This window comes from Callithrix jacchus, chromosome 18 (assembly GCF_049354715.1).
Source record: "Callithrix jacchus isolate 240 chromosome 18, calJac240_pri, whole genome shotgun sequence".
Lineage (NCBI taxonomy): Eukaryota > Metazoa > Chordata > Mammalia > Primates > Cebidae > Callithrix > Callithrix jacchus.
In genome coordinates, this window is record NC_133519.1 from 10,739,837 (window position 1) to 10,752,322 (window position 12,486).

Here is a 12,486-nt window from a genome sequence, read left to right on the forward strand (position 1 = left end):
TACTAATGTCCTCCTAATTACCAAATCAAGTCCCTTTTCCCGGGTCTTCACACTTTATTCAACTCTCTGCAGAGTCTCACAATGCTGTCCATCTTATCCTTTAAATTTTATTTTTCCCTACCTTCTTCTATGAGGCTGTACTCCAATTTTTGCTTTCTCTTCCATTTCAGACTTTTTTTCCTTTGTTCAAATTTTAAATGTAGACATTTCCAAAGTTCATCTTTTTTTTTTTTTTGCCAGAGTCTCGCTCCATTGCCAGGCGCCAGGTTGGAGTGCAATGGCGCGATCTCAGTTCACTGCAACCTCCACCTCCCAGCTTCAAGCAATTCTTCTGCCTCAGCCTTCCAAGTAGCTGAGACTACAGGCGTGCGCCACCACGCCAAGCTAATTTTTGTATTTTTAGTAGAGACAGGGTTTCACCATGTTGGCCAGGATCATCTCGATCTCTTGACCACATGATCTACCCGCCTCGGCCTCCCAAAGTGCTGGGATTACAGTCATGAGCCACCGCGCCCAGCCCCAAAGTTCATCTTTTTTTTTTTTTTTTAAACAAAGACAGGGTTTCACCATGTTGGTCAGGCTGGTCTTGAACTCCCGACCTCAGGTGATCCACCCACCTTGGCCTCCAAGGTGCTTGGATTACAGGCGTGAGCCACCACACCTGGCCCCAATGTTCATCTTAAGTCCTCTTTATAAATATCACACTTTCTTCCTGGGAAATCATATTCTCTTCCCTACTATAAAATAATACCCAAGTCTGTATCCCTAGACCTCCTGATTATTTTTCCTGAGCTTTCAGCTGACTTGAATTTCAAGTATCTGTAAAAGATTTATAAATATTCTACCAGTAACTCAACATCAACATCCCCAAACCTGAATCATTATTTCCCTCTTAAAAAACCTGCCGTGCTCTTCTACTACTTTCTTAACACCGTCCTCCCAAGCTAGAAGTCTCAAGATCTAACTATTCTCTCGGTGATAACTTAGCTTTATCAGTTCTACTTTCCAATGCTTTGTCACTGTCCTAGTCATCTTTTGCCAAAACTAATTAAGTAGTTGCCCTGCTTTCAATCCATCCTTATAATGTTTCCAAATATGCTAACCATTTTTGATGTCTCCCCACTGCATAAAAATTAAAATCTAAATTGTTTAATGCCTAAACATTCCATCATTAGATCCCAGCCTACCTTCCTATTATCTCCCAAAAACATGCTAAACCACTTGATTTTCCTTGCATAACCCAATTACTCCACACTTCTAAGTTTTTGCTCAAGTGATTCCCAAAATCCACAACACTCCCCAACTCATTTTCCATCTGTATTTTACAGAATATATTACTGTATTTCTATTATAGAACTAGTTCTATGTTTATTTATTTACATGTCTGTTTCCACTAGAAAACCATTTCTCTTACCATTTTTTCTATTCCTCACAGCACCACACACCTGGTTTGCCCACAAAAGGTGCATAACTAGAGTTTGTTGAATACCTGCACAGATACTGTTAGAGCATATGAACTATTCCAATGCATACAGCTATAAAGTATGTATTTTTGGCTGGGCCCAGTGGCTCACACCTGTAATCCCAGCACTTTGTGAGGCTGAGGCGGGTGGATCACAAGGTCAAGAGATCGAGACTATCCTGGCCAACATGGTGAAACCCTGTCTCTACTAAAAATACAAAAATTAAATGGGCATGGTGGTGCATGCCTGCAGTCCCAGCTACTCGGGAGGCTGAGGCAGAAGAATCGCTTGAACCAAGAAGGCGGAGGTTGCAGAGATTGCACCACTGCACCCCAGTCTGGGCTAAAGAGCAAGACTGTCTCAAAAAAAAAATATATATATATATGTGCTTTTAAGTAGACCATCCTATTTGGAAAATTCTTATTCTCTAAAACTATATTCTCTCCTTCTTTCTAATCCTTTGATTAAATTGCTGGCATTAAGGAAATATTTTATTGATACTGAAGCAAATTTTTTCTTCCTTATACCTCCTATATTTTCCAAACTTTTCTGCAATGATCATATGTTATTTTAATAACCAAGATAGAACCTGGCTTCCTTACCCTGAGAAGTCTTCCCTAACCATCCTCACTCAAGCATAGCCATTCTATTCATTGTAGCCACCTCTTTAGTATATGTCTATCTAGTCTCACACAAAATTATTAAAAACATTAATAAATTAATTTTAAAATTCCTCTCTTTATGCATTTTCCTATCATTTTCTGTGATATCCTGCCACTCACATACTTACATTCAGATGAAGTTCCTGAAAGGCAGAAAATGATTATGCCTTCTCTGTTTTTCACAGTACATCAAATGTAACAGAGCAAATCCCTAAACAACAATTAGACTCTCAGTTCTTCTATCACCACACGAGGGAAGGATTCATTCTATTACTAAAACTAGACACTGCTTCAGGAATGAAAATAGATTTCTTCCATATTCTAGAACCCTAAAGGCAAGGAAGAGAACTGGTTCCATGGACATAGTCATTTCCTCTGTGATTCCATCCTGCATGCTATATTCATGGTCTTCTTCCATTCTATATGCTATATTAATACTTATTCGTTTATTAAAGAGTTTTCACAACTCTTCTCTACTTCTCATTGTCCCAATCCTAATTAATGTTATAGCCAAGGACTGAAATTCATTTTCCCACTGTCTGACCTTTTCCTGAAAAGCTGAATTCTTGTCCAAAAAAACAAAACTTTCAATAGATTCACCCAGATTCTAGATTCTCTCAGTTTTAAGTCCCAGAGACCTGATCAGTGAGAAAAGATGGTTTATAGGAGCCATCAGTGGATGTGTTGCCCGTTCCCCGCAGGGACTTCATGTGAGAAACTGCCATGCGTAAGATGGTTAGCTTGTCTGGTTTTCGAGCCAGGGCACTACAGGTGGGTACCATATCTGACAGTTCTGTGATGTAGGCTGTCATCTTGTTCCGTCGCCGCCGTTCAATTTCACTATGATTTTCCCTGCATGGAGAGAGAGAGAAGCCCCATCCGGGTGGTCACATCTGGTCACTTGGTAGCAAGGAGAGTGATATGGATACCAAGTGAGGGGTTGAAGACTGTGATATTCAGATTTAGTGATGCTTAAGTCTCAGAAGTTAAAACAAGGTTTGCCAACCTTCTCATGCAAAGCAAGCATGAAACAGAGCTAATAAGGCAGTCAGAGAACAAGCAGATAATGTAATTCCCTTCCCTCTATTTCCTGGAAACTTCACATCCTTTGTAAATTACCACTCCCTCAGAACAAAAACTGTTTTAAGAAATGACAGGCCAGGTGCGGTGGCTTACGCTTGTAAGCTCAGCACTTTGGGAGATGGAGGCAGGCAGATTACTTAAAGATAGGAGCTTGAGACCACCCTGGCTAACATGGTAAAATCCTGTCTCTACTAAAAATACAAAAATTAGCAGGGCATGGTGGCATGTGCCTGTAATTCCAGCTGCTCGGGAGGAGGCTGAGACAGGAGAGTCGCTTGAATCTGGGAGGTGGAGGCTGTGGTGAGCCAAGATTGCACCACTGCCCTCCAGCCTAGGTGACAGAGTGAGACTCCATCTCAAAAAAAAAAAAGAAATGACAGTATTTTTAAATGCTGATTTTACTCACTTAAGTTCCTTTGGAACATATAACCCCAGCTTGGTTAACTCCCACCTTTACTAATTCAACTATTTAAAGGTTAGAAAATAAAAGGACTAATTTTTGCCAACTCAAGTATGTGGCTCCATAGCTGATACAAGAATTGATAGTATAGTATAGATTTCCTCAGTCTATAAGAGGCGAGCCTCTCTCTTATTTGCAACATTAGAAGGAAGAATTTGACGATTTTGAAGTTTTATTTGGCCCACAAAGTCCTACCTTCTTTATTTGGGTGTGCTGCCAGTGCACTAAACTTCTTACAAGACTTAAGATACCATCTACTAAAGGTCCCATATGGGACAAAGTTAACTGGGAAATGGGAGTGGAGTGGAGAGGGGGATGCTTAAAAGTCCAGCCAGAGACTATTTGGATCTCACCAGGGTAAACAGACCACAGTCCAACACTGACTTCCTCAAAATTAAGACAGAAAGATATCAATGTTAGCAGGAATAATCCAGTATTTTTCAAACAGGAATTTTTAAAAGCCCAGTAGGTTTCTCAGTGTCCTCCAAGAGATAACCTCAAGGAGATAACCAAGGGACATGCTGCATTTCTGCTTCTACTCAAACATTTGCTTTACCTTTTTTATTTATTTCTGTTACCACCTAAGAATTCTACTTGAACAAAAGTTTTGTCAAAAAAAAAAAAAAAAAGGAAAGAAAACTAAAAATCTAACATAAATCTCTTCTTTCTGAAAAGAGCAAAGGGAGGTCAAGTAGGTAAGTGACTTTTCCCAGGTTGCTCTCTTCCCAATACAACGTTTTCTCCACCTATCATCCCAAATACATTTGCTGAACAGTGAAAGGGTTAGTAAGAAGCCTGAGTTAAACTGGCAGCAAAATGAGTTTGTGGCCCAGATTAAAGAGCAAATAGTAGAAAAAAGGGGGAAAATAGTAAAAATAGGTATTGGTATCTATTATCTATTTCCTAAGTCACCCCTAAATCACAGATACTAAAAAACAGAAAAGTCTGGGTATATTTCTTCTGTAGTATTTCTACATTATGGACAACATCTCCAAAGAGGATTCTAGAGTCTCCTTTCTCAATGGCAAAAAGGGTCTCACCACATAGGTCCATATTTAGTTACACTTTGCCTAAGACATAAAATTCTACTCTCAAACTACATAAAGTACTCATCTTCTGTACTTACATGTCAGATTTCTGACATGTAACAGAAACCGTCTTTTAAATAGCCACATCAAGGAAGCTAAAACTTTTCTAGGAAATTACCACAAGAAAGGATTCAGTCACCAAAGCAACACTAGTTCTGTTGTGAGAATAATCTAGGCTGTGAGTGTACACAGGAAAATAGGTGTGAGTTTCCTAAAGGTGTGGAGTAAATGCTGAAGCCTAAATACTGGGAACTAATCACCAATACAGATATATTTATTCATTTTCTGATAAAAAGAGTATTTCCCTGTTAAAGCACCAACTGGCATAACCGTATTATTTCTAAGAGTTTTTTGTTCTGGGAAACGTAGTGCTGACATAAAGAGAAAAAGATAAAAAACTTGAATAGCAATTTCTTAAATCCCTAAGCAAAGTTCCCTCAACTCACCCACTTTCTGATGGGGGGAAGCCAAAGTTCCTGTTACACCCAAACTTCTAAAAAATCTTGTCCTCTCTTGCCACAGATAAGGAAAAATACAAAGAGAAAGGGAAAGAAAACGTAGAGTAAGAAAAAGGATAGAAAAAGCAGCATCATCTGCTTCATCATGCTAAAAACACTGTTCTCCTACCTGGCAAGTCTCTCTTTATCCGCAGAGCTCTGTTCATCATCCGACCTAAAAATAGAATTAATGAACTAAGCTAAAATTAAAATAAAAAGGAAGGAAGGAAGGAGGGAGGGAGGGAAAACAGAGAGAGGGAAGAAAAAGAAAAGGAGAAAGAAGAGAGAAAAGGAAATAGAATAAAACAGATAGAGAGAAGAGAGGAGGGAAATGGAAATATAGGAAGGAACCTTGACTGTAACTCTACAAAGTCATCTGTTAGGATAAAGAAAAAGTAACTTATAAAAGTCAACATAAAAACAAAGCCAATATATATTGTAAATTAACATGATCTAAACACAGAAAGCATTTTGCCAATCAATCTCTGTAGGGACCAAAGATATATAGAGTCTGAACAAGAACCAAGCAAGGGAATTCAGGAATATCATTTTCATACACTTCTCCCAATCTGGAAAGAAAATGATATCTACATGTGCTATTCTATAATGAAAAAACTAAAGACAGAGTAAATTAAAGATGAGAGTATCAAACAAGTGATCACAAATATAATCTCTCTCTCTCCCTCTCACACAAACAACACAGGCGCGTGCCACACAATGACAAAATAACCAACCAGATTCCACTGGAGAAATTATATAAATAAAACTAAGAGCTAGGTTTCTGGCCTCTCCTCTATTATTGATTTGTTCCTAAAATAATTCTTAACTTTGATTCTGTCCCTTTACCATTTCTCTGCAGTATAGCCACTGGAGAAGGATACAAAGAACCATCACTAAACTGTTCCAGAAAACTGAGATATTGTAATGATTAGTGGCAACTGAAGAAATGGCAAGGTGTTGGCAGGCCAGTGTGACAGGAATGTGCCAATTCCATTTTAAATGTATTTATTTTATATAGATAAAGAGGCCCTGAATAAAATGTCTAAGTATGACAGGTTAACAAGCTGAAAGATTATTTAGCTATTAAAAATGGCAAATACAATAACTTATCGGGAACGTTTTTATAAAACAAACGATCAATAGAAAATAACACAGTAACAGTGAAGAGGAATGTAAAAATTTATGCATATATTCTGATGACAAGAGAAGGAGAACTGAGTAATATTCAGCAGTTCAGAGTTTTACATTCCTTGGGTGATTTCTTCTAGATAGCTCCTTAACAAACTATAAACTTTTTTTTTTTTAAAAGTTGAGCAATTTTCACCTTTTGAAGACCCTCTATTAAATTCCCAAGGAGGATACATGAGGTGCACTCCTTAACAAATCATATGAATGAATTCTGTTGTTTGAAAAAAAAGTTAAGCATCCAAAATTCCCATTTCTATTGCTACTGGTACTACAGATCCATAATCCTTTATCCACCTCAATAATTCTGAATGAAATATATGTACATTATTAAGCAGGACAAATGAAGACTAAAATCATTCAGGTCATGTTTTCTTGGCTTTTTGAAATTTCATCAAGATACTGTGAAACTGTACTCCCAATAATAATTGATGGCCTGACTTTTTAATGAAGCTCAAAAAACTAACTTCTCATTTTAGATATGGTTCACATCCTAAAGACTTTAGAAGTATCGACTTCAACTAGCCTACATAAATAAATTATGCTTCAAAAACCTCTCAAGTTCACTTATTTCCTCCTGCCACTGCCACTCTAGCCTGGCCCGTCATAATTTTATAGCTGCATATTATTTCAGTAGCTTCCTATCTACCTCCCTGTAGTCCTACAGTCCATCTCTTTAATCAGTTCTGTAACTGCTACAAGAGAAATAACCCTACAATGCATTTTGTATAATACCCTCTAATTCCAAGCCTGAGATGGCATCTCACCACTTCAGAATAGTTTTAAACTATTTCTCCTATCTCTCTACATCAATGGTTCTCAAAGTATGTTCCCAAGACCAGGAGCATCAGCAACAAATAAATACTAAGTGCTCAGTTAAGCACTGGATTTTGAAATAATAGATTATTCATTTTTCTGAGGTAGCTGCACACTTCATTTTTTAAAAAGAAATAATGTATTGCCTAATGATATTTAATATAAACTTTCTGAAAAGAAAACTGATATTTGAGTTAAGAAGAATTTAATAGAAAACAAAGTATATTTCATCATCTTGATAGGTAATTTAAACAAATTTCAGTTTATTTCAATCAAAACTCTACTTGCAACAAACACTGTTTCCTTACTGTCATTTTTTTTCCCCTGAGATGAAGTCTTGCTCTGACACCCAGGCTGGAGTGCGATGGTACCATCTCTGCTCACTGCAACCTCTGCCTCCCGGGCTCAAGCAATTCTCCTGTCTCAGCCTCCAGAGTAGCTGGGATTATAGGCACCCACCACCACGCCTGGCTAATTTTTGTATTTTTAGTAGAGATGGGGTTTCACCATGTTGGCCAGGCTGGTTTTGAACTCCTGACCTCAAATGATCTGCCTGCCTCAGCCTTCCAAAGTGCTGGGATTACAGGCATGAGCCACCACACCTGGTCTCTTACTGTCATTTTTAAAAGAACAGGACCAACCAGGCATGGTGGCTATGCCTATAATCCCAGTATATGGGAAGCTGAGGTAGAAGGATCACTGAAACACCAGAGCTCGAGGCTGCAGTGAGCTATGATCATGCCACTGTACTCCAGCCTGGGCAATACAGTGAAAACAATGTCTCTAAAACATGTGTGTGTGTGCACATACGTACGTGTGTGTGTGTGTGTGTGTGTGTGTGTGAATAAAATAATAGGCTGGGCACGGTGGCTCATACTTATAATCCCAGCACTTTGGGAGGCTGAGGTGGGTGAACTGCTTGAGGTGAGGAGTTTGAGACCAGCCTGGCCAACATGGTGAAACCCCATCTCCGCTAAAATAATTATTACAAAAATTAGACAGGCATGGTGGCACATGCCCATAATCCCAGCTACTCAGGCGGCTGAGGCAGGAAAACAGTTTGAACCCAGGAGGCGGAGGTTCCAGGGAACTGAGATTGTACCACTGCACTCCAGCGTGGGTGATGGAGTGAGCCTCCATCTCGAAAAAATTAAGTAACTAAACCATTAACTGTATACCTATTATTTGTAGATCCATTTAATAATAAATACAAGCACAAAATCCATAATTTGTGCTCCTATGGACACCTCACAAGGACACTGCTTTAGTTATCACATACACAGAAAAACACTGTATAAAATATACTGCTAATTTGAAGCCATGCCACCTGAACATAAATGATAGTTATAATATTAAGTTTCACATACTTCGAAACAGGAAAAAGATTGGACAGAGAAATTCGGTCTCATCCAGAAAAAATTAAAAGTCAACATGCTAGGACTGCCCGGTTCTACAACATGGATCAAGATGCTCTACTGTATTACCTGGCAAACCGCTCCTTATCGTTAGACATCTGATCATCATCACACCTGAAGGAGAAGAAAAGGATTGTTTCAAAGCATTACACTTATTATATACATTTGTGAAATGAAAACTAGAAAGGGGTTGAAATATTCAATAGAAAAAAAGCCAATGGAAAAGCATCACAAAGTGATAGAAATAACAACAGTACCCCATAGAACTTAAAAGACCCACAATTATTATTTGTCAGGTTTCTGGTATTTCCATTACCCTTACCAGACACACCAAAAAAAGACAATGATCTAATGATAACACAGCTGATTGGCCTGTCAGCACTACTCTAAAGTAAGCAATAGTCTGGGGGTTATTTAAATTACAGTTAAAAAACACATAAACTTTACCATATGTCATTTTTTTTTTTTTTTTAGACAGAGTTTCGCTCTGTCGCCCAGGCTGGAGTGCAATGGCATGATCTCGGCTCACCGCAATCTCCACTTCCCAGGTTCAAGCGATTCTCCTGCCTCAGCCTCCCAAGTAGGTGTGATTACAGGCATGCACCACCATGCCCAGCTAATTTTGTATTTTTAGTAGAGATGGGAGTTTCGCTATGTTAGTCAGGCTGGTCTCAAACTCCTCATCTCAGGTGATCTGCCTGCCTCAGCCTCCCAAAGTGCTGGGATTACAGGTGTGAGCCACTGTGCCCAGCCACCATATACAATTTTTAAGTGCATAGTTGAGTAGTGTTAACCATATTCACATTGTCATGCAACAGATATCTAGTAACTTTTTCATCTTGCAAAACTGAAACTCTATACTCATTAAACAGCATTTTCTCATTTCTCCTTCACCCCAGCCCCTTAGTAACCACCATTTTACTTTCTGTGTCTATGAATTTGACTACTGTAGATACCACATGTAAGTGGAATCATACAGTATTTGTCTTTTTTGTAATTGGCTCATTCTTTTAGCATAATGTCCTTAAGATTCATCCATTTTGCAGCATATGACAGGATTTCTTTCTTTTTAAGACTGAATGATATTCCCTTGGATGTACATACTATATTTTCTGTATCCATTCAACTGTCAGTGGACATTTGAGTTACTTCCACCTCTTAGCTATTACACAAAATGGGCCAATAAACATGAGTGTGCAAGTATCTATTCAAGATTCTGCCTTCAATTATTTTATATACAAATACCCAGAAAAAAAAATGGGGAGGCCGGGTGTCATGGCTCACACCTGTAATCCTAGCACTTTGGGAGGCCAAGGCAGGCAGATCACGAGGTCAAGAGATTGAGATCATCCTGGTCAACATGGTGAAACCCCATCTCTACTAAAAATACAAAAATTAGCCGGGGGTTTGTGGCACGTGCCTATAGTCCCAGCTACTCGGGAGACTGAGGCAGAAGAATTGCTTGAACCTGGGAGGTGGAGGCTGCAGTGAATTGAGATCACGCCACTGCACTCCAGCCTGGCAAAAGAGTGAGACTTGGTCTAAAAAAAAAAGAAGAGGGAAAGGGAATTTGGTGGTGCTTTTCTCAGGTATAATAATCCCACTTGGTAAGATAAACTATGATAGTGTTTTTCTATGGTTAGAAAAAGGATGAATGAACCTCTCTTTGGATCTGCATGTAGTTGTGACTACTGGATTTTGTGGAAGCAATGACTCAGGGTTAGAGCTAATTGACAGGTATAAAAAAAGACTAATGGTTACCCTCATATCTTTCATACACAGTGAAGTTCCACAAATAGCATATATCATTATAATTCAGGATTCTCAATAGGAGGAGTTCTCAAGCTGTTTAGAAAAAGTCTATCTTTTCCAGAAGTTGAAATCTCTTCCCTTCTTCACGTTTATTGAGACTCATTAAGTCTCAAGAGACCTCTTAGAGAATTACTTCCACTTGCAACTATTTCTTTATGATGGCCAAGTCACGGTTGTTGTTTTCAAGAGTATTTGGCAAGGTTCATCAACTAGTCAGTAGCCAGAAATATGAGCCTTAACTTTAAATGTTACTATAAAAAAAGTAGATGTATTAACTGTATGAAGCATTATAAAACTAAACAATGGCAAGCAATTTACAATATGGACCTCCTTTGCATAAAAACAAAAACTGGTGAGATGAGTATGTGTACGTTCACACATACACATTTATATACAATTGTATACACACTGAATATTTCTGGAAGGATACTCAACAAACTGGAAACTGTAGTTGTCTCAAGAGTTCTGAAGGTCCAAAGTGAAAAGATGTGCTTTCACTGCATATAACTCTGTACTGTTTTAAATTTTGGTGTTTTTATATATATATATTTTTTGAGACAAGGTTGCCCAGGTTGGAGAGCAGTGGCACAACCTTGGCTCACTGCAACGTCCACCTCCAGGACTCAAACCATCCTCCAGCTACTCAGCTTCCCAAATAGCTGGAACTACAGGCACACACCATCACATCTAGCTAATTTTTGTAATTTTTTTTGTGCAGATGGAGTTTTGTTATATTGCCCAGACTGGTCTTGAACTTCTGAGCTTAAGCAATCTTCCCGCCTCAGCCTCCTGAAGTGCTGGGAATACAGGTGAGCCACCATGCCTAGCCTGAAATTTCTGTAATAAAATACACTTATATTACTTTCCCAATAAAAAAAAGAAACTTAGTTAATAAACTAATAAATAAGAAAATAAATAAATGATATTAAATCTAGGCACCAACATAATTAAGTCATTAAAAAAAAAAATCTCAAATGTCTGTTACTTGGCAACGTACAGACTACCTGGGCAGTATTTTCAACTCTGGAAAGAAAAAAAGCAGGTTGCAGTCAAAATTATCTTCCTTTCTTTGAGTCTTACTGCTTTTCTTACTTAAAAACAAGACAAGCGATGGGTCTTCAGCAAGAATACCTCCCTTTTCTGGAAGAACTCCTTCATCAAAATATTAAAAAGTTCATTCTGAGGCTAAGTACAGTGGCAAAGGCTGTAATCCCAACACTTTGGAAGGCCGAGGTGGGAGCCACTTGAATCCAGGGGTTAAGGACCAGGCTGGGCAACATCATTTTAAAATTAGCCAGCTATTATGGCTTACACCTGTAATCCCAGATACTTGGGAGACTGAGGTGGGAGGATTGTTGGAGCCCTGGAGGTCGAGATTGTAGTGAGCCAAGATTGTGCCACTGCACACCAGTCTGGGTGACGGAGTAAGACCCTGTCTCAAAAAAAATAATAAAATAGACCAGGCGTAGTGGCTCATGCCTATAATCCCAGCACTTTGGGAGGCCAAGGTGGGTAGACCATTTAAGAACAAGAGTTTGTGACCACTAACATGGTGAAACCCCGTCTCTACTAAAAATACAAAAATTAGCCAGGTGTGGTGGTGCATGCCTGTAGTCCCAGCTACTCAGGAGGCTGAGGCACAAGAATCACTTGAACCCGGAAGGCAGATGTTGTAGTGAGCCAAGATTACTCCACTGGACTCCAGCCTGAGCAACAGAGGAAGACTCTGTGTCAAAACAAACAAATAAATAAATAGTCCATTAAATACAAATTCCAATTCCTGCTACCTGTAACAGGAGTCAACAGGTATCAGAGGGTATGACAGAGTAGTAGGTTAATGACCCCTCAACCAATGAATTACACCTCCCAGTATGTACTCCCTTGTGTAACCCCCTCACACACTCAGAACTGGAAAATATGACTTGCTTTGGCCAATGGGACATAAGCAAATGTCATACAGCAGAGGCTGGGTAAGCACTTGCACACTGGGACTTGCACTGTAGAT

General features: G+C 39.0%; 1 protein-coding gene across 26 annotated transcripts in view; it reads right to left on the minus strand.

Moving 5' to 3' along the window:
- Positions 1–12,486, minus strand: part of ARNT (aryl hydrocarbon receptor nuclear translocator) — a 63,928-nt gene that overhangs the window by 26,593 nt on the left and 24,849 nt on the right. For 14 of the 26 annotated variants that reach the window (XR_013529355.1, XR_013529354.1, XM_078355558.1 and 11 more), the window contains 3 exons: positions 8,739–8,783; positions 5,384–5,428; positions 2,764–2,977 (listed from right to left, as the gene is read on the minus strand). Coding sequence is in view for 24 of the 26 variants with exons in the window: in XM_078355558.1 (XP_078211684.1) it covers positions 2,764–2,977; positions 5,384–5,428; positions 8,739–8,783 (304 nt within the window). In the remaining 2 variants the exon portion in view is untranslated. Of the gene's footprint in view, positions 1–2,763; positions 2,978–5,202; positions 5,269–5,383; positions 5,429–8,738; positions 8,784–12,486 lie in introns of all 26 variants that reach the window. The other 12 variants (XM_078355566.1, XM_078355564.1, XM_078355561.1 and 9 more) reach the window with 2 other exon arrangements.